The sequence below is a fragment of the Solea senegalensis genome, linkage group LG18, assembly GCF_019176455.1.
Source record: "Solea senegalensis isolate Sse05_10M linkage group LG18, IFAPA_SoseM_1, whole genome shotgun sequence".
NCBI lineage: Eukaryota > Metazoa > Chordata > Actinopteri > Pleuronectiformes > Soleidae > Solea > Solea senegalensis.
Window position 1 is genome coordinate 19,404,462 of NC_058041.1, and position 22,393 is coordinate 19,426,854.

Here is a 22,393-nt window from a genome sequence, read left to right on the forward strand (position 1 = left end):
CCTATGCCTTTTTGGCCCTTGAACACACCTTTTACTGGTATAGGCTCTTTGGATGTGTATGGGTGCAGGGGTTTACCAGTTGCCTTGGAAGACACACATTTTACTCTTTTACACTTTAACATTTCCCATGCACCTGAGTCTATTAACATGAGCAGATCCACTCTGTAGCAGCTTTTCTTCTGGTCAGATAAACCATGATTGAACTGATGTTTGACTGAGTTTTTATTGTCTTCTTTTTACACTGGAGACTAGCAGACTATTCATTGATGATTGTACAAGGAGTCTCCTAAATTGTGACTTTTGACGGGTCTGAAACGTGAAGCGTTTCCTGCGGCCTTAACTTAATTTCTGTTGACATGAGCTGTATTTTATTTTGTTTGTACATTTGTATTGTTCTCTCCACTGATGCCTAGTGTTTGCTCATTGTGTAAACTGTTGTGTTTCTCTGCTCTCCTTGATGTTGTCCATGTACAGTGCCTTGAGATAATGTATGTTATGATTTGGCGCTATACAAATAAAATTGAATTGAATTGTTCTTGTTGAAAATAAGAAAAACCAATAATCATTGTTAAAAGCCCATATTAAAAGGGTGTAATGATAAACAAAGCAAAGATACATGCACATAGTTTTGTCATTTAGCAGACGCTTTTATCCAAAGCTAACATACTTTAATGTTTACTGTGGCAGTGTGAAATCACTTCCTTCACGGTTAATAACAAAACTTTGTCAAGTTAGTTCAGTATCATTTAGGTGACAAGTAGTTAACAGATGCTATGGTTTAGTTAATATATAATATCAATCACTTTAACAGGTTCAAACGCTGATGCTATACTCTGGTGTAGTTCTCCTGTAAACATATCAAAGAGTTCAGTACAACAGCATATTATTTAATATTTAGTATTTACAGTGAGTCTGTGACTCAACATTTTACACAACAAATGTTATTAAAATCACATTGAGACTTTATTGGAGCGTTCAGCTTTCCTCTTCTTTACTGTACTTTAGCAACTCTAAAAAAGAGAAATCACACAAGATTAAAACATTTAAAAACATGGCATGAAATAAGCAAAATTGTGAGATATTGCAAATAAGAACACAACATTGCTCCTTGTACACCTAACAGCAGAGGAAGAGTTTTGTTATGTCCTGATTTCCTTTTAAAAGAAATCTGAATTATGATATATACACAAACTAAACGTAGCAGCTGCCCATTAACCTCAAAAAGGTAATGTTAGTCGTATTTGAAGTTTATTCACTGTGTCATGTTTTGAGATGCTCTATTCATTCTGACCCAGTATTTTATCACCACCCCACAGAGTGAAGTATTGTGATTCCACACTTGCACTTGCCAATATGGCCAACAGAGGCCGCCAGAGGCTGGGGTGAAGTCAGCCATCTTTGATTGCAGCATTAGCTCAGTGAACTTTATTATTAGCAGGGGCAGCTAAATGTAGCACTCAACTTCAAAAGTTAAGAAAGATTCTTTCATTATATGTTTAAATATACGATATTGTGGATATTAGTGACGTCATAATATCATTTTTGTTTAAAAAAAAAAAAAAAGACTCACCTTCTTTCAATCTTCGGATTTCCTCCGACTTTATCTTCAGTTGCTCTTCAAGCGCGACACATTTAACACAACCTGCAACACAGCTTTAATGAGTACAGTGGACAAAGTGTCTGTCAAATGATTATTGACCAAGCACATAAAGTGTTTGTCTTTTTTTCTATATCCATTGGGATTGTTGTAACAGTCCTTCTCAGCATCTGTTGCCTCTTTACTTTATCTGACTTGAGGCCTTTGCAACGTGTTCAACGTTTGAACTTGCACTTGGTGTGAAGGAGAGAGAGCAGTTTACACAACTACACAAACTTCAGTTTCTATTGTGAAAATCAGTGATTACACACACACACGACACACTCAGTGACACAACTCACCATGGCCTTGGGGTTTAGCGAGATGAGCTCTGTAGCTGTGAGCAGACTGTTTCAGAGCTCCAGCGCTGCCACTAGTGTTGCAAGATTTTGAGGTTTCCACAGCACTGAGTGGCGCTGCAGCAACTGAAAGAATACGTCAAAACACTTCATTAGCTCATTAGCTCAACACTTACCTGTCCTCAGATGACATGTGAGCCAATGTGGTGACCCTGCCCTTTATTGCAGTCATCAATATTAATATTGTCAAGGTGGTTGCAAAAAAATGTAACATATGTGTTGAGAATGTATGTATGTATAAATTTATTAAAAACATTACCATTTGCAGGGTTCCCACAGGTCATTGAAATCATTAAAAGTTTGTGAATTTTATTAATAAAAAAAAGTTTTTGAAAATCATCCTTAACAGACATGAAATGTGTGCAAGAAAGAAGTTACGTGGAGTCATATTTACTGGTGGTGCTGTGGCCTCTGGACAGCAGTGACAATGAGGGAATTGGTCCTGGAAACTTAAATTTGATGTTAACCAATGTGTGGGAACCCTGCATTGTCACTTTTCATTTGAAATTCAATATTATGACGACTGTGGGATATAAAGTTTACGTTCTAACTGTAATTACCTGCTCAAAATGAATAAGCACCTATTTAAGAAGTACCCCTTAGACTCCAGCAGAGGGCACCATACCATGACAGTTACAACTGACACCAAAGTATCTGACATGGTGTGTAGAAGTATTTCATACATGATGGTAAAGTAATGAACAAATGTGCAGGCTCGGGTGTTAGCATAGCTAACAGCTTGCACCCACACAAGGCTATTGTGGTCATTGATTTAAGGGAAAAAAGAATCATGATATATTTAACATATCATTCAATATAGCTATATATCACAATTATAAATCAAATCAATATTTTCATAAGGCTGTGTGGTGTATGAATAATATCTGGACATCTTAAAATACACTTGTGTATAAGTGTATAAGATAATACCTGGGTTATTTCGTGGGCTTTTCCATGTTAAATGAAGGATATGTGTGTTAGAAACAATGAAACCGACTATAAACATGGTCAAATTCTGATGTAACACAAACCATCAGGATAACACATCTCCAACTAAAAATCAATATGAATCAGAATTCTTTTTCAACCCTAACCCTAGCACTCTCTAATCTATACTGTGGACAGACTGCGTTCATGCTCAGGAATGTGACCTAAAACCACATCTTATGTGGTTTCTGTAACCAGATCCAAAGACCCACTTAAGACATATTGGGAGTGTTGGGACCTGAACTTGGCATGATCTGCCCATGATCAGATCAGTGGCTTGGTTTAAAATGATCACAAGTAACCGAAATACAAACCTGATCGGAAAAAAAAATATGCCAATGTGAAAAATCTGATCCGATACATTGGGAAAGATTTTTAATTCTGAACAAAATGGCTGGCATATGCCCAGCGTCAATCGGATTGGTGAGCCGATCACGACTTCCTGGTTTGGTGCATCACGTGTCTAATCCACATAAACGTGACGCTGCTGTAGTTTCATTCCCAAAACACAAAAGTCACAGGGAAGTGAGACGGATAACGGACAGTGAGGAAACGAGCAGACACGTGCAGCCATTATTTACTACAGAAGGAGAAGTGAAGCTTCTTCTTCTTCTGCTTTTACATCTGCAGAATCAGACGATACCACTCATATCAAAACAGTTTGCACCACAGTCGGGTCACTCAGTCTCGCATCAATGTAAATGCTGGACTTACTGAGAACAGACTACATTCTGCCTCATTTGTCCTAAATAACAGAAGAGTGTGGTGTGTAGTTTCAGTCTACCGTCACTTTGGGTTCTTGCTGGCACAGTTCTCTGTGACTGCACAGGCTGTTTGAGGTTCCTGGCTCTGTTTACAGCATCATAGGCAGATGTGGCAGCACCACTGGATGGTACAGGAGCATCTGAAAGGACGTGTTGTTAGATCACTTTTGTGCAAATACTAACAATAACAAAAGAAAGAGTTGAGTTGAGCTGTTCCTTTGCAGCAGTTGATATTTACCCAGTTTCTTCCTCTTTGCACTTGGCACAGCTTCACCTCTGGTTAAGAGGTGCTTCTTTGGGTTAGCAGCTGATTGTGTTTAAAGAGGGAGAGACAACGTAGTCGTGTGAATAAAATAATGTGATGTTTCATTGCAAATACAAACACCAAATAATTATTCAACACACTAGGGCTGCAACTATTATCAGTCAATTGCTAAATGAATCGCCAGCTATTTTGATTTCCAATTTTGTTAATCATTACAACAAGTTCTCTAGTTTTTCAGCTTCCTAAACTTAAATATGTTCTGGATTACATAACAAAGATGGTTTGTGGACAACACAAGACATTTACTGTAACATCATTATTCAATCAATTATCATCAATAGTTTCTCAGCGACTAAACTAATCGAGTAACTGAGAAAACAATCATTAGTTGCAGATCAACAACCTGCAGACTTTCAGTTTTTATTATTAATAATAACAACAACAACAACATATCTATTAATAACCTAAACTGCGCCGTGTTGTGCCGAGGCGAGGCGAGCCAAGCCGGGCCCATAGTGGAAAAGGGCCATTCGGTCCAGTTCAATGGATGCACCACTTGTGCATCATGGCTAACAACAGATCTTATCTCTGCCTGTATTAGCTGAGAACCACGTAAGGTCAAAAATAGGCAAGACGTCTCAAATGGGTGCAGTGTGAAGACTAATTTCTAACACGGAGACAGTCATGATGTACTGTACATGCGGCACATCCAGTATGAACCTGGTTTTAATGCGTCAGTCAAAAACATCAAGGCAAGCAGCAACAAAACAGCAACACAACAGCAACACTAGTGATGGAAGATCAAAGAGTTTAGGAATGAACACTATGAAGAAACTGCTCTACTGTCAAATTTATGAACGCATGAAAAGTGTGGCATTGTTTTCAGAGATTATCATCATCATCATTTAGAATTATTTACACTATCTCCAACAAACCCAATAGTTATGTGTGTATTAGTACCTGTTTGCCCACGGATTTGATCAGTATTTGAAGAAGGTGGTGCGATGCTTCTCGCTGATGGCGGTCTGAGACCTGGTGCAGTTCTCTGGGTGGCTGATGGATTGCCACTCAACTGTGGTCTTGGTAAGGCAGAACTAGGCTGCTTAGATCCTACCATCAACAGAAAGACGATAGAGTGAATGGGTCGGTACTGTGCACATATGCAGGTCCCCTTAACACGTCTTAATATTGTACACTGCTAAAACATACGTTTGTCAAGAATAATTATAAGAAGTTAGTTAGAAGAAGATAGTTTTTCCTTGCACTTAAAAACTAAAACAATTCATAGTGCTTACCAGTCGTTGTGGAGCGTAAGCTGTAGCAGCTGGATATTCCTGTAGTCTTAAATACACAAAACAGAGGGCATCAACAGCAGACTCATGTGGGCCATGATAGGTAGAGTTGTATGAAGTACAGATCTAACCAGGTGACACAAACTTATCAAACAAGGCGGAGTTTTTCAGTCAACAACACTAAACATATTCTTAAGATATTGTGGACTTAAGTGGTGATTAGGAGTGACAGACAGCCTGGCCTGGCAGAGGCTGGTTCTCAGCACATGGGGAACACATAAGGCACACTTAAAAAAAACTTGAACCATCACTTTCACATATTTTTTTTAAATTGATACTAATGCTACCAACAGTTGGTTGACAAATAATGTTAAAAATGAATTTGTACCCCCTTTGCTGCCTCAGAAGCTGCAGGATTCTTGAAAGCTTCCACTTGGATTCTCTGTCTTGTCATGGGCAGGTTTGAGGTGAATGGCTCACACTTCCCTGGCAGTGTGGAGGCTGGTTTGTATTTCAACAGCTGTGACGCAGCTTTCAAAGGAGGCCGAATGGATTTAGCAGCAGGTTGCATCAAGAATGTCTTTCTGTCAGAGACAATGTTTGCTGGGACATCTGACGGCACCAGAGCAACTGGTTGACTGACTCCATCCTTGTACAGCTTTTTCTGTGCGCCGATGGTTTTGATTTCCATATTTTCATTATTGAAGTGGAAAACTTTACAGTGGATCATTGGCGTTGAAGTAACCAGTGGATCTGACTTCATATCAAATGTGTCATCCAAGTTGAACGTGTTTGCTTTGTTGTTCTCTGCATCTATGCCTTGATGGTCCATGGTGTCGGACAAAGCAGTCACAGACTGGCTCCCCGTTTCAGGAGCTACCTCTACAGGTGGATTAGTATCAAATGTGCTCTCAATGCTGTGAACAGTCTTGGTATTAGAGTCTGTAATTGTTGACACGTTTTGTTGTGACACTTCAGGAGGGTTGGCCTCAGAGGGATTGTCTTCATGAACGATGGTTGAAGGACAGACTTTTAAAGGAGCAGGAATATCCACAGTATTCTGGTGATTGTCACTTGAGCTTGTCTCGGATAAAGTTATTGTGCCATTCTGTTTACGATCGAACGTGTTGTTCTGGAGGCAAAAGGTTGCAGCACCTGCTTCCCCTGAAACACTAATGTCATTGGATTTCTGAAGAGAATGCGTATCAAATGTGGCATTCTGCACCTCACAGCGAGCACTTTCCTTTGCATCTGAACTACTCTGACTCAGAGCAAGGGACATTTCAGGAGTCTTCTTCACTTCAGCACTAGCCTGACCAGTAGCCTCACATCCTGCTTTGGGACCACTAATGTGAGATGGGGGAAAGTCCACAGTGTCGTTGTGAGGACACTTGGACATTTGATCCGTTGTATTTAACTCAGTGGTGGTGCTCAGTTTGGAGAGCGGTGTGACAGTAAATGTGTCGTTCATGGATGTACCCAGTTTTGGGCTTGGTTGTGGTGCTTCAGCGTTCAACGTATGGCTGGTAAGCAGCACTTCGTTGGTAGCTTCCACAGAACCAGACGTGTCCACAGGTTCTGCCTGAAGCTCAGAGGTGGCCTGTTTGACACTGGTGTTGCACTGCGTATCAGAGGTGGAGGACTGTCGTGAAGCAGCACACTGAACAGACACGTCGCTACAGGAGCTCATGTCTCGAGTCACATTAGCAGGATGAAGTCCAAGTGTGTCCTCATGCAATGGCTGATCGTTCACCAGGTCTACCTCACTGAGCTTTGATGTATTGTTTCCCCCAGCACTACACATAGATATATCCCTAGTTGCTTCCAAAGATTTCATGCTTTCCTCCAAACTCTTTGATGGTTCTGTCATTTGGGCGACACTGTCAGTGATAGTAGTGGAGAGTCCTCCACCTTGACTCTCTGCCACCATGACTCCACTGAGCTCAGATAAGGGCTTGCTGTGTTTAACAACATTCACTTGTGAAATCTCCTTTTTGACTTTCAAAAAGGAGATTTCTGCTCCTGGTGATTGGTCTGAATCACATGTAATATCAAGGAGAGTAATTTCTTTTGAATATTTGTCATCTAGCATTACAGACCAATTATGTTTGGGCAGTTTGGGAGGGAGGTCAGAATTGCTTTCTTTAGTACTTGCAATACAGCCATGTGGAGAAGAGAACATGTTCATAGTAGTAGTACTTTCACTTTTTTCATTTCTAGTTATTTCCATCGTGGTATCACATGTATCATCAAGTAAAGTGAGTTCTGGCAATCTTTCCTCATCAAGCCAGCACACCGGAGCGTCCTTACAACTTGTTGGATGCTTGCTCATCCCTCCGTTTGATTTTTGACAATTTACCATGGTAACTGTGGGTAGACCGAGACGAGGGTTGTTCTCACATTTTAAAGGCTCTGAAGATGGCCGTATATTTCCAATGTTTAAGTATTTTAAAATTGGTGTCAGAGCAGATTGTGAGTTTTTGCCACTTCCATGAGCTGGAGTTGAAAAGGTGCAGGTCTCTGAAAGAGGGTTATTTTCTCCACCTGGCTGTACAGAGGAATATCCATCCACATATGAAGTCTCAGCTGAAGCGGCGACCTCAGGAGCAAGATTTTCATCAACCTCGGAAATTTCCGGAACACATGAACGTTGCACTGTTGTCTCATTGGCCATGCTAGTCAATTGGTTGTTCTCTTTCAAACAAGGAAATTATTACTTTTTCGAAAGGGTAAGATACTTAGGCTTCTTGAATCACATTCTCTCCGGTGTCTCCTCAGACGTGCTGCTGCTGTCACCTACGATGGAAAAAATTTAATTAATTAAAAAAAAAAGTAATGTGATTAGGGTTGCAGCAATTAAATAAACCAGTTTGAATGGAGGTCTCTGGGTAAATGAGCCGACTTCCTACTTGATTTACAACAGTGGTAAACATTTTCCTGAAAGGTTACAACTTATGGGTCTCATTGGGTCTTCTTAAATAGCATATCATGTCAATTGTATCAATAGGTGCAGCACATAAGAGTAGACTGATTGACAGCTGGGGTACTGTCCAGTAAGAGCCGGTAATGCCCCTACAATTCAGATTGGAAAACAACAAGATGACCAAATTGCATTTCTGGAGTCTTTGAAAATGGGAGATCAGATTCCTATGGGTGATTTCATGACCATGTGATCGAATCTGGTGACCCCAGCATTTGTTCAAATACAAACTGTCTGATTGTACAGATAAGTCTGCTATCACAGTATTTTACATGTGTTGTGTGTGTGTGTACAAGTAACAGAGCGGGGGAGAGAAAAAAAGAGATGAAAGGATCTGAGTGCCTCGAGGCTGAAAAAAGTTTTAACCATGAGAAAATCACATGGAAAACCCTGTTAATATTGTGGCAGTGGCTGCTGAGAAAACAAGGGATGGCGTAATCTTAAAACTTGTAATCTATGAAGCACTTAAAAACACATTTGTGCCAAATACTGCCTGAGAGGGCTAAATTGTATAAATGACATTCCCCAAATGAAGGTAAGTGGTAAACATCTGCAGGTAATTGTTTGCACCAGCCCTTTCCAGGTATTTCAACAGGTCAAACTGGATGTTTGAGAGTGTCACTGTCATTTGAAGCACAAGCACACTTTTAAATAAAAGTGACATATTTTTTAAACACTACAAACGTCATTTAGGTCTTACAGGTTTGTTTTTTTTTAGCAATAACACACGATGACGTAGAAAGACGACGTCTATCACTGGCGCTGTTGGACTGAGGTACATTTATTTAGTGTCAGTGTAGTTCGAAGTAAAACAGCACTAACTAGCGACTTCGGAGAAGTACAATCATTTGAGAGAAACGTCACAGAGGATAAAAACTAACAAAGGATAAAACATCGACGGATGTTACATTTTTAAGTTGATTTGAGAGGCTAACGTCAACTCGACAGGTTAAGCTAACGCTAGCTTAACAACGTAAACGTCATTTAGTGGGAACCGCGCTGACTTACCGCGACAGTCCTTGTGTGTGTGTGTGGAAATACTTCAAGTCGATTACTTGAGACTCGTGTGTGAAGTGAATATCAAACCAACAAGAGACAAAAGTGGTCAATCTAATCACAGGCTGCTTCCACGAGCGCCGCTCTGTTTCAAATGGAAGAGAGCTTCGCGTACATTGGACGATTCCAACCAATCACAGAAGCAGGTTTCTTCTTCGTGTGTTTACCCGGAAGTGTCTCAGTGGCAGGAATCTTTTTTTTTCTTTATTGTAAAAAGGTTACAGTACGGAAGTGATCAAACAAACAAACAGAGCACACACAGGAGAAATACAACTTATTAAAAAGACAACGAGGACCAAACATTGACAGTCTTAATTGACTTCTTGTTGTTAGAGCCAGAAATCAAAGAAATATAATGCACAACTTCATGGGTAAGAGGGACAAAATTAGGTTTTTTACCATTGAATTTACATTTATGAATATGGAATTTTGCAGATAGAATTAATAAATGTATTAAGAAGTACATATTCTCTCTATTTTGAGTTCTATAAAAGCAAAATACCATTTATAAAGACAAAGTCTTTATAAATATGGTCAATGATGAATCTGCTGATGTTTAGCCAAAATGATCTGGTGTGAAAACAATACCAAAAGAGGTGTGAAACAGTTTGTATTCATGTCGTATAATGATTAGGTGAATTATTTTGAATGATGCTTTTTTCATCTTGTTTACTATCATGTATTTGTTAGGAATCAACCAAACCTTTTTCCAATCAATGTAGTTCACAAATCTGTTTCAATAAAAAACAACATTTGGAATAGAAATCATTTCTTTCTGAAACAGGGAACAAATGTTCTTATTATTTCGAGGAAGTTTAGAAAAACAGATCTTTCCAACAGGTGATTCAACCACAGCGGGGAAAGTGGCAGGAATCCATGCAGGAAATGAGAGGGCAAGAGAGGTCACCATTTATGAAAGACATGCAATAGTATGTCGGACTCTGTAGTAAATAATGTATTATTCTTAATCCAAAAATGTAAATTCTTCAGAACCAATCCTTGTCTAAGTAATATGAAGAGTGAGCTACGATAAGTGAGTCCCTGTCAATACTAAGAATGCTAAAAATGCGATGTCTTCTTTTTTAAGGCAATTATTTCTTTTTACATATTCCCACACTCAGTCAAGCCTGGTGTAATTCAATGTGCAAGCGCCTTGTTGTTTTGTTATAATAAAGAACAATAATAATAATAATAATAAAAATAAATAAAAACATAGCATACACTACCCAAATAAAAGAAAGACACAATGCAAAATATGAAAGGAAGGCTGCTCATGAAATATTATACATTACTGCAATACATTTCATGTGGGTGGACATTTCTCATATATGACATATCTCATTCTCTCTCTCTCTCTCTCTGTATTTCACCTCCAATCTCTGTGACGTGGGTTTGGCTTTATTTGTCTGTAAAACCTTTGTGTGACGTGTCATAGTCACACCTCTGAGTTGTCCAAATAGTTGTGTTTGTGTATAGCTTAACCGTCTTGCTCAGGCATTTTATAAGCTGACCAATCATTATGATCAATACTGGTCTTGGGGACCCGCTGCCGTGCATGTTCTAGAAGTTTCCTTGCTCCAACACACTGGATTCAAAGAAATCTTTCTCTTTTTCTGGCTTCTGCAGAGCTTGCAGTGGTGGAGCTCACCATTTGAATCCTGGGGAAAAGTAGGAGACCTAAATCCTTTACAGTTGCTCTTGTGCCCCTTTGAGTTGCATCACCACCTCCCTCTAGTTTGACAGGGAAATACTGCATCATCACCTATGAGAGTGTGACATCCACACCACCTGCTCTTTTGTTTTTTAGCACCAGTCACCATACTATTGTGTGGCAAATATTATAAATATTTAGATTGAAAATGCCATGAAAATGATGATCTTACCAAAAATCAATTACCTGATCTCAATGATTCCAACTAAACCCTCACCAATCTGGTTTAAATCCTTAGACTCTGCCACCACAAAATTCCTCTGGAAAACCAAACCAGCACGCATCAGTTTAAAAACACTCCAAAAAGCAAAAGCCTATGGTGGTCTGGAACTTCCAAACTTCCACAACTACTTTCTTGCAAATAGGCTTCACTATGTCCAAAAATGGTTCCAACCCAAACCACTGGACAGTCTGTGGCTAGACATCGAACAAACACTCTGTAATGAAATTAAAATCTCCGATCTACCATTTATAAGCAAAACCATTAAACAGCATCAGTGCTTTAAAAGCATAAATATAAATACCTCCTTGTCAGCCTGGTGGGAATTTATCAAACTCACTGGGTCCTCGCATATCCCATGTAAATATACCCCAATCTGGAATAATCCAGACATACTACGGAATAAAACAACACTAAAACTCAAATCATGGCAAGAAAAAGGTATAAGGCACCTGGAACAAATTCTTCAAGATAACAAATTCATCCCATTCCATAACTTAGTGGAACAATATGGCATTAACAGCAACACGTCCTTTGATTATCTACAAATAAAATCTGTAATCCAGACGAGGTTTAAAACCAGTAAATTGGATCTAGAACTACCTCCAATGATCAAACAATTTCTAAACCTTATGTCTCCCAAAATGGTGTCTAAAACACATGCACTATTGACTAAAAATGATTGCATAATCTCTTTACCAACCACAAAATGGGAGGCGGACCTATCCATCAGCCTAGATGAAAATTTCTGGTTACAGATATCATCTAACACATTCAAATTGATAAAAAATCCAGACCTACAACTAATACAATACAAAATCTTACACAGAACACACTACACAGGACAAAGGATGTTCAGAATGGGGCTCTCACAATCAAATATCTGCACAAACTGCAACGAAAACACAGCAGATAACTACATGCATGCTATATGGCTATGCACACCGGTGTATAACTTCTGGTGTAGGGTATGCGAGGACCTCTCAGCATGTCTCGAATACACCATACCACCTTCCCCCACGCTATGCGTACTGGGTGATTTAAACGTAATACATATAAACATGGAAAAATCGCACGTATTAATCAACAGCCTAAGCATCGCCAAGAAAACTATCCTCTTGAACTGGAAAAACAAGAAAAACTTAAGTTTAAACAATACAGAAATTTAATTTCAGATCACATCTCTATGGAGAGAATGTCTGCTTCCATAAAGAAACAATTACCTATATTTGATTTGACCTGGACACCTCTAATTGATTATATTTCCTAGGGCGGGTTGGTGACTGTGTCTTCCCTGGTCGGTCCGTGGTGTTGCGGGCCGTGCATCTGGGGGACTGGGGATGTCTGGTGGTCTGTGTGGGTTGGTGGCCCTGGGTCTACCGTCCCTCGGTGGCTGTGGGTCTGCCCTACGGGGGTCGGGGTGGATTTGTGGGGGGGCTGCCACCTTGGCCTGGGGGGCCCGTGGGGGTTGGGGGTGGTGGGCCGTGGGCTGGGGCTGGGCTGGCGCCGCACTGCGGGTGGGGGTAGGGGGTCTGGGTCTCTGTACGCTGGGGCCTGCGGGGCGCTGGGGGTTGGGGTTGGCCCATAGCGGGGGGGAGGGGGTGATCCCCCCTGGGCTCTGCCCTCCGGGGTGGCGGGGCGGTACACGCTGCTGTGCTCCTGCTGCGCTCTGGAGCGGACTTGTGCGTCCTCCGTCCCTTGGGGGGGGCATGGTGGGGGGCACGCGGGGGGGCGCCTTGCTTTGGGGACCCTTGGGGTAGGAGATGGGGTGGAGCGTGGGCCTGGTCTGGACTGTTCCTGGGCTGTGGGCGGGGCCGGGGTCTGAGGATTGCTGCCGTCAGTAGTGCCGTGATGGCCTGGGTGTGGGTCCTGCCTCGTCGGGGCTGGTGTGCTCACCGGGGTCCTACCTTCTGGTCGGGTGTGGGGGTATCTGGTCCTCCGCCCCGGCGGCACTCATGGGATGCCATGGCGTGTCCCTGGCCTGGACGGGTTGCTCCCTTCTTGGCCGGGGGTGAGTGGGAATGGGACATATGGCCCTGCCAGTCAGGAAGCTGGCAACCTACTTGGGGGGGCACTCTTGCCCACCCCCTACGCCCCCCCCCACCGCAGATGATACATCTAAACACACACATCTAGGGCACCGGGGGGTGTGTGGCTGAGATGGTGGGGAGTCGGGGGGTGGGACCATCACATGATGGGGCCACTCTCCGTTCCCCCGATGATCTGCCACCCTTCCCCAAATTTTATCGCATGTTAGACATTAGGGCCTGGTGGGCGAGAGACACGTCGACGGCCCCACTGTCTGCCAACAGTGGGACGCCCGTGCCACATCTCCCTCCGCCATTTTAACTACACCCCAGATACCAACATACATCGTATCACACACCACACACATGCACACACCTCCAAATCAATCACCGGTGGGCTGGGGTGGGGGGGGTGGTCGTGGGTGCACTCCTGAGCGCTCGATTCCTGCCCACCCCCTGGCCGTGTGGGGACTGGCGGTCTGGGTGGGGGCAGCAGTGGTGGCCATGAGGCGTCGCTGGACGTGGGGGATCGGGTCCCCTGCGCTCGGTCTGGGGGGTGTCCGGGAGGCATGGTTGTGGCTCATCATGACGCACCTCCCTGAAGGTACGGTGGTGGGCGGCAGTCTGCCTACCCGGCGGGGGTCGTCGGCGGGCGCAGATGCTCCTGGATGTTGGGGGACCCCTCTCCGGGGCACCGCGGGGTTGGGCGCGGCGGGTCCTTGGACCATTGGCCCTGCCTCTACCTGGGGGGTCTGGACCGGCTCGGGGGTCTGCCTCTCTTCTGTCTCTGGGGGCCCCCTTGGCTGGTGGCCCTACGTGGACCTCCGCCTGTCCCTCCCTGGGCTGGGGGGCGTGCGGTCGGCTTCTGGGGGGCGGTGGGGGTGACGGTGGTGGGTATCTGGCCGTGCCTCCCTGGTGGGCGGTCTGGGGGGGCTCTGCTCCCCCCGTGGTGGGCTGGCCCTGCCCTTGGGCGCTGGCGGGCTCTGGGTGCGGAGACCCTGGGCCTCTGCGGCCTGCCTGGGTGTGGGGTGGTTCGGCCTCTGTCCGTGGTCTTGTCGCCGCCGGCCCCCTCGGGTCGACCCTGGGTGGGGGGGGCTTTCCCCCCGCATTCCTCCGACGGGCCCCCTGCGGGGCGGATGCGTTGCTATCCTGGGAGTGGTGGCTGTGGGCCTCTCCTGCCCGGTACGGCTACTGGGCGCCTTAGGCGCCTGGATGATTTTCGGGCCGTCGCTGGGGACGGACCGGACATTGGCACGGTCCCCCACCCCAATTCCAATCATACCTAATGACAACTCCTGCACATATACACTGATATGCACGATCACACACACACACACACTAACACGCTAAGATAAATTAAATTTAACTGATATAACTGTTGTAAGCCCGGACATACTCTCTTGATGTGGTCATTAACAATTACTATATAAACTGTACCTGAAAGTATGTTCTGTATACGCTAAATAATTTCAACTGTTCAATGTTATTAACCTGTTACTAACACACTAATGTCACCCTTAAGTTGCCTAGGTTCTGTCTTATCAGGTATGTTCTGTCTACTTTATATCATTTCAATTTAATGGTACTAACCCATGTATTATACTGTTGTCCACCTTGCTCTCCCTCTCTCTCACTCTCGATCTCCTTCTCTCTTCTTTTTTCTCCCTCTCTCTCTCGCTCTCTCTCTCTCTCTCACTCCCCCTCCCTTCCTCCTCTCCGCTCACTCCCCATCCCCTTGTCAGTCCACTCCCTGTCCCCCTGTCCGGTCCGGCTGCCCGCAACACATAATCATAAAACAAATAAATAAAAATACTGCAGTTATGAGTATCCCAGACTCGTCCTGCACATATCAAATCTGTCCGACACCAAAAGGCATGCAGTCAATCATATTACATGCCCTGGGTACTAGACAGGACAGGTTAAAAAAAAAATAAATAAATAAATAAATAAATATTTAGATTATCCCTCGACACTTCCATTTATTTTATATATTATTATGGCACAACAACACCAAATATCAATTTACTTGTGTGTCCACCATTGATCTCAACACAAACATGACAATGTTCAAAGACATTGTCTCCATAAAACTACATTTAAAAATTGAACGGTAATTGAATTGATTTAATCTCAGTAGTTTTCCAACATAAACTAGTCATCCGTTGCCTTGGCCAAATTCCCAAATGAAATGATGAAATTTAAATTAGAAATTATATTTCACACCATCAGAGCTCAGGGCCACACGGTGGTGTAGTGTTTAGCACTCTCGCCTTGCAGCGAGTCGAGCCCTGGTTGGAACAAGGGCCTTTCTGCATGGAGTTTGCATGTTCTCCCCGTGTGTGCGTGGGTTCTCTCCGGGTTCTCCGGCTTCCTCCCACAGTCCAAAAACATGCAATGTGGGGATTAGGTAAATTGGACACTCTAAATTGACCGTGAGAGTGAATGGTTGTTTGTCTCTAGTTGTGTGTTACCCTGCGATGGACTGGCGAACTGTCCAGGGTGTACCCCGCCTATCGCCCGATGTAGCTGAGATTGGCACAGCACCCCCGCAACCCTCTGGTGGAGGATAGTGGTAGATGATGACTGACTGACCATCAGAGCTCACTCACTTTCATGTTTTTTATCAGTTCAGTGTAAATGTAGTATCATATAGTATATGATGGTTGTTTTTGTTCTCTCTTGTTTAACTGAAGTACTGCATATATGGGTATAAACACCAGAGCAAACCTGAGATCCCAGTTCATCTTTATTACCATCATTGTCTCCACTTACATAAATACACACTAAATAAAGCCATTTGCCATTTCTATTCAAATACACACAGCATGCAGCATTACAGTTAAACACTGTCACTCTTCTGTGGTTTTCCTCAGTTTGGTCTTCAGCTCAGACATTAATGGATTTCCAAATCTGGGGAGAAAGGAGAAAAATCAGAAACCTAGGATGTCTCTTTTGTGTTGGATGTACATTCATTTAGTCCGATTTTCAGATTTTTCTTTGTACCCTTGATGTGTTGGTGGCATCCATCTGGGTCTGTGTTTGGGTGAGTCACTCTTCTCCTCTGGCTTTGTCTCAGATTCCTGTTGATATAGCGACATTTGAACTATGTTTACACCTCTGCATGTGAGGAAAGTGTTTGTTTTTTCACAGTTAATATTACCTCTGAGCTTTTGTCCTCTGCCACCACACGTGTCTTTTTTAAAACAGGAAAACCTGCACCAAGGCCTAAAAAACAATGACGTCTGCTGTTATTTTTATATCTTTAACCATTAAGAGACATCATGTCTGAGTCACCTGGAGGAAAACATTTGAAAGGATAGTTAGGTGTAGTACAGACACAGTCAGAGCACCCCAGCACAAAAACCTCAGACACTGGCTCACACTCATGAAGACATGGCTACTAGATTGGATTAGGCTCACCTAATCAAAACTGCTAATTCCTGCCTAATTCCATGATATCTGAAAAGTGAAACTGAATTTTGTAACTCATTTGCTTTAATAAAATCAATGATTTTAGCTCTCAGGAACACAGGAGCTACTGGTCAACTGCTGCCACATTTGATACGTGTGTGTACCTGAGGTAAATCTGACTGAAAGAGTCACTAAACAACACATTTGAACTTACTGACGGAGGCAGCAGTGGATTAACACCGTTTGAGTTGCCATGATATAAAATTGCTGATTTTCTTTATGGACTTTCTTTAAACCTTTCAGTGACCCACCTGGTAGTTTTATTCCCATGCCCACACCTCCAAAAGACACCCCCACTGGAGCTTTGACTGGCGGGTGTGTGGTGGGTGTGGTATCCTCTGAGGGCATGTGCAGCAGAGAGCGGGGGTTTTGGGGTGGTCTGACATTAGGGTTTTTAACAGCGATTCTTGACTTTTGTGCAGTGAAGTCCAGCACAGTCACATTCATCTGAAAAAAACAAACAAACTCAACTCTCATCATCGCGTTACAAATACTTACTTAATAAGATATGACACGGTTACGTTTTGGTGACAATACCTCAATCGGAAGATCAGGATGTGTTGCTGGCTCTTCTGCAGTCTCAGGCCTGATGAGTTTAGGTAATGTGTCATACGTGTCCTCTGACCATGTCGTGGCCTGTGGTGTGTTCAGTGAAGAAAGCATGAACTCTTCTTCACCTTCAGTACCGCTGTCATTTTGTGATCCTGTCAACATGGTTTCTTCTTGGATTGAAGCGTCTGATTCACTTCTAGACTGAGGATGTTTGATTTCATCAGAGGAGTCCGATACGGTCGCCTCAAGAAATGCATCTTCACCTTTAGTTTTTTCCTCATCAGTGTCGTCAGCACTCATCCCTTTCTGTGATCCCGTTTCAGACTCAGCAGATTCTTCTCCTTCCTCACCTTGTCTCTGTTGAGAGTGATCTGATTCCTGAAGTCCAGCCTCTGGTGCTCTAATTCTGCACTCTGTTTCATTCTCTGTCGTAACTGATTGTCCTTTCTCTGTTGCTTCTTGAGAGTCAAAGTTAAGCTCCTGTGTAGATATTTCAGCAGCCAACATGTCATTCGAGCCTGGAAATGACTGAGCGCTAGTATCTCTGACTGGACGGTCCAATAATCCAGACTCTGCTGTAGATGAGGACATTCCCATGACACTCACTAATCCAGATTCTCCTGAAATCAACTCTTCAAGCTTCTCTTTCTCCTCCTCTGTCTGCACTGATGACTGTATATCTCCTTCCTTATATCCATCTTCTGAGGATTGAAGTCCTGAATCCATGTGAAACATTATCTCCTCTGGCCTCTGGTCGTGGTCTTCTGGTCCTCTGGTCGTGGCCGATTGTGCTGTCTCTGTTGCTTCCTGAGATTCATAGTTCGGTTGTGGCATAAACAACTCAGTAAACAACATGTCATTATGGATTTGAAATGCCCCACTGCTTGTTTCTCTGAGGTCTCTTTCCCGTTCACTGACAGACTGGTCCAATAATCCAGACTCTGCTGTAGAGGAGAACATCCCTGTGACCCTCACTAATCCAGATTCTCCTGTAATAAAATCTTCAAGCTTCTCTTTCTCCTCCTCTGTCTGCACTGATGACCGTACATCTCCTTCCTGACCCATTTTCTCTTGAGATTTATATCCAGCCTCTGATGATTGAAGTCCTGAATCAGAGTGAAACCCTGTCTCAGAGTGAAACCCTGTCTCAGAGTGAAACCCTGTCTCAGAAATGGATTCCTTCTCAGTCAGATGTGATTGTCCTCTCTCTGTTGCTTCCTGAGATTTATAGTTAGGTTGTTGTGTCAATAACTCAGTAAACATCTTGTCATTATAGATTTGAAAGGCCCCACTGCTTGTTTCTCTGAGGTCTCTTTCCTGTTCACTGACAGACTGGTCCAATAATCCAGATTCAGTAGTAGATAAACATGTTTCTGTGTCATTCACAGATGTTTCTGAAATCAACTCCAAAAGCTTCTCGTTCTCCTCCTCTGTCTGCGATGTCTCTACATTAACATGTGCTTGTTCGTCCTGATACGATGCTGCCTCCATCCACAAGTCAAGGATTTCTTCATCAATAAAATCCTGACATCTTCTTCCAGCATGACTCTGCTCTGCTTCTGTCCAAACCTTTGGTTTGCTCCTGGTTGAAAGGAAATCCTCTGCTTCTCCCATGTCTGTTATCATCTCAAATCCTTCATGTGATGCTTGTTGTTTTGTCTCCAGCGTGGTAGGTGCAACATCTAGACTTAAACTTTCATTCTCCGCAGCCTCAGCTCCTGCTTCCTCCATACCTGTCCCTGAAGGCAAGTTCCGCTCGGTCGTATCAGCCCGTTTCAAGACTCCAAGTCCTGCAGAGTCTTCTAACTTGCTGCTCTCGTACTCAGAGCCGATGGCAGCTCCTGACTCTTGTGAGAAGCTTGTTTCTGTCATCTTCTCTCTTTCAGACTCAAGGAGTTTTAAAGATGTGTCCGTGAAGCTGACCAGCACATCAACAGCTGCTACAGCTCCTGTTGACTTCTGGCCATCTTCAGCAGCATTTCTGATCTCACTTACCCCGTCGTCAGATTCAGAGTCACCCAGCAGCTCTCCAGTCCTACCTTGCAGCTCTGTTTCTATCCGGTCAGTCCCAAATGCCTCTTCTGAGTGTTCTGTCCATGTTGTCTTTAAGTTCTGTACCAGTCTTACTTCGTCTTCCTCAGAAAGGTCTCCTGGTCCTTCCACTGGTTCAACAATCCGCTGCTCCTCTGCAGTGCTTCCTTGTTCCTCCTTATGTGAGAAGTCTCCCCCAGAGCCACTGTTTTGAAGGCTCTCAGGCTGTGCACTCTCCACCTCTTCTGGTAACAGGGTGGCACGAGTTTCCTTGTAATCTCCTTCTTCCAGGAACCATTGTGTTGTATTTTCATCTGGCCCAGGCTCATTGTTGTACTCAGGAACTCCCTCTTGTGTTTCCTCACACGTTGGAGAACTTAGCTCCTGGCCTTCATAGATCCCCAAGGGAGTGTTTTTGAACTCTTTGCATATTTCCTGTCCAGTCTCGCCCTTGGATTTCATTGTACCTGAGGGGATTCCACATGCTGTGTCCACACCACTTTCACTGGACACTATCCCATCTTCTTCCTCTTCTTCATCTTTGACAAAAAGTCTCCCTTCTACTGAAATATCTGTCACATATTTTTCCTCAGTCACTGTGTTGGTCTCTCTTGTTGTGGTTTGCATTTCATGGTCCTTAGCCACATCCTCTTTTTCCGCCCTTTGCTGAACTTCTTCATCGCCTTCAACATGTTTAGTAACCAAGTCTCGGTTGTTTACTTCAGCTAATTTGATGTCCTCTTCCTGCTCTTGCTGTACGTTTGTTGTCTGATTGCCTGCAGCCTCATCATGATCCAACTCATTTTCTGAGACTTCTGCTTTTACTTCTGTTTCTGCCACAGTCGTCTGCATCTCTTCTATGTGCATGTTATGCTCCTCTGCTGGACTCAGATCAGTCATTTGCCACATTGTTATCTCTCTATCTTCCAAAACTTGCTCATCACTGAGGATTTCTTCCTTCACTTGGATCTTTCTCATAGATTCACTCACTTTTTGCTCCTCCTCCTCAACGTCATCACTTTCACTCCTGTCATCCATCACGTCTTCATGTCCAACAGAGCCTGCCTTGTCATATGTGTGTCCCTCAGAGAGCTCCTCACAGACTAAATGCTGGTTTTCTGTTTGTTTCTCCTCTTCGTCGTTGCTGTGTTTGTTTTCTGAGACCAGCCGTGACACAGCATCAGTGTCTTCTTCTTCTGTGTCCGACGCAGCCGTCTGCACCTCTGTTGGACTCAGATCAGACATCAAGCAGCATTTCATCTCACCACTAAGCATGTCTTCGTTCACATCACTCACTTTTTGCTGATCATCTAGTGTCTCCTCCTGACTGCTGTCAGTCATGACGTCTTCATGTTCACCGTCTTCTGATACATTGCTGCCTTTTCTGATGGTCATACTGAGTTCTCTGTTGGGAGAGGAAAGGCCTGAGTCTGCCTCGTCCTCTGAGAGCTCCTCACAGACTAAACACTGAGTTTCAAATTGCTTTTCCATCTCATGGTCACCATTTTCATTTTCTGATAGCAGCCGTGACACGTCATCACCGTTTTCTACGTCTGTTCGTGCCATCGTCTGCTGCACCTCTTCTATGTGCATGTAATGCTCATGTTCTGGATTCTGATCCGTCATCTCGGCCTCCTCTGCCTTCAAGTGTTGCTCAGCTACATGGAACATTTCCTCCGTTTCCCGGAGATCTCTCCCAGTTTTCCTCACTAGTTGCTGATCCTCCGGTGTCATTGCCCTCTGTGACTCCTCCCCTTCACTGGCCATTCTTCCAACTTCCAAGTCTTCATTCATTCCACGTTCTGTAAGATATTCATCTTCTTCATCCTCATCATTGTCTGGTGTCTGCCTTTGTCTGTAAGTGTCCACTTTGCCCTCTCTGTTGTCCACTTCTTTGTCTTTTTGATCTCTTGTGCTTTTGCAAACGAGCTGCCCTGCATCATCGTTTCCTGTTGGGCCAATCTCCTCCTCTCTCTTGGCCTCACCTTCCGTTGGTGCTTTGCTCTCAGTGCCTCCGCTCAGCCGAGCGCTCTCCTCCTCAGGCCCTAAATCGATTTCAGTGGTGCCACGTTCCCACACGACACCTGGTTGTGATGAAGTGAGCAGGGAGGCCGTGGAGACGGGAGGATGCTCACTGACCTCCTGTCCATCTGGGTCACTTTCTGAGTGACCACTGTGAACTGCTGATGACTGGTCACTGAGCTCAGGCCTGAAGAATCTGTTCACAGCTCCAGTTATATAGTTCTGAGAAGATATGAAATGAAGGAGTTTACTGTTTTATTGATTTAGTATTTAGAAATACTAGTCGTTTTTAGTGTTTCTTAAACCATACACACCATTAATGCTCATTGCTTGAAACAGATGATACATTTTTAATGCTAAAACTACATGACTAAAAACCTCCCTCTCTATAAGACAGGTCCTCTAATTAAAGGCAGAACGATGTGTTCTCACATCATCACATCATCACACTATAGTTTACACACATGCTTTTTTCTAATGATCAAATGAGTGTGTGAACTCAGGACACACAGACATGTGCAGGACATAAGACAAGTATACTGTCGAGCTCATAGTACATACGGGAAGGGGTGCGACTTTGCAACACACACACACACGGAGAGAGAGAGAGCGAGCGAGAGGGAGAGAGATGGGGTGAGGGTATGCAACCACATATATTTAAACCACATTTAAATAAAGCATTGAGTCAATTATCACATTAAACTAAAGTCCAGTTTCTCACCCAGACTGTCCAGAATGTCCTCTCCACCCTGGACACAGGACTGTCAGGACTGTCAGAGTCCATCTTCTCACTTCCTCCTCTGACTAAAAACTGTTGAAAAAGAACTTGAATGAAGTTTTTGTGTGAATTATCCTCCTCTTACAAACTGCTGCATCCAAACGTGAGCAGGTCGCAGGCGGCTCAAGTCACTGCTCAGTTCCTCGTACAGCTGTGTCCGGTGTGTCATGATGAGGAAGAGGAAGCCTGAGTCACTTCATCATGTGCTGATTGTGGTTTTGGTGTTGAGTAGAAGCATTGAA

General features: G+C 43.7%; 3 protein-coding genes across 3 annotated transcripts; all 3 read right to left on the reverse strand.

Annotated features, from left to right (window-relative positions):
* Window positions 1–581: 581 nt before the first annotated feature.
* LOC122759653 lies at window positions 582–9,445 on the reverse strand. Its single transcript, XM_044014617.1, has 9 exons — window positions 9,292–9,445; window positions 5,692–8,099; window positions 5,307–5,352; window positions 4,972–5,121; window positions 3,985–4,053; window positions 3,767–3,886; window positions 1,939–2,061; window positions 1,571–1,642; window positions 582–1,010 (listed from the first exon to the last, which is right to left on the reverse strand). Exons 2-9 carry the CDS (start codon window positions 7,975–7,977, stop codon window positions 976–978), a joined length of 2,901 nt encoding a protein of 966 aa, XP_043870552.1. The 5' UTR covers window positions 7,978–8,099; window positions 9,292–9,445; the 3' UTR covers window positions 582–975.
* A 3,091-nt stretch (window positions 9,446–12,536) lies between these two features.
* Window positions 12,537–13,300, reverse strand: LOC122759577 (extensin-like). Its single transcript, XM_044014508.1, has 2 exons — window positions 13,178–13,300; window positions 12,537–13,091 (listed from the first exon to the last, which is right to left on the reverse strand). Exons 1-2 carry the CDS (start codon window positions 13,298–13,300, stop codon window positions 12,537–12,539), a joined length of 678 nt encoding a protein of 225 aa, XP_043870443.1.
* A 2,725-nt stretch (window positions 13,301–16,025) lies between these two features.
* Window positions 16,026–22,322, reverse strand: si:ch211-136m16.8. Its single transcript, XM_044014320.1, has 6 exons — window positions 22,095–22,322; window positions 17,306–21,595; window positions 17,020–17,215; window positions 16,458–16,522; window positions 16,301–16,377; window positions 16,026–16,207 (listed from the first exon to the last, which is right to left on the reverse strand). Exons 1-6 carry the CDS (start codon window positions 22,155–22,157, stop codon window positions 16,147–16,149), a joined length of 4,752 nt encoding a protein of 1,583 aa, XP_043870255.1. The 5' UTR covers window positions 22,158–22,322; the 3' UTR covers window positions 16,026–16,146.
* Between the last annotated feature and the right edge of the window lie 71 nt (window positions 22,323–22,393).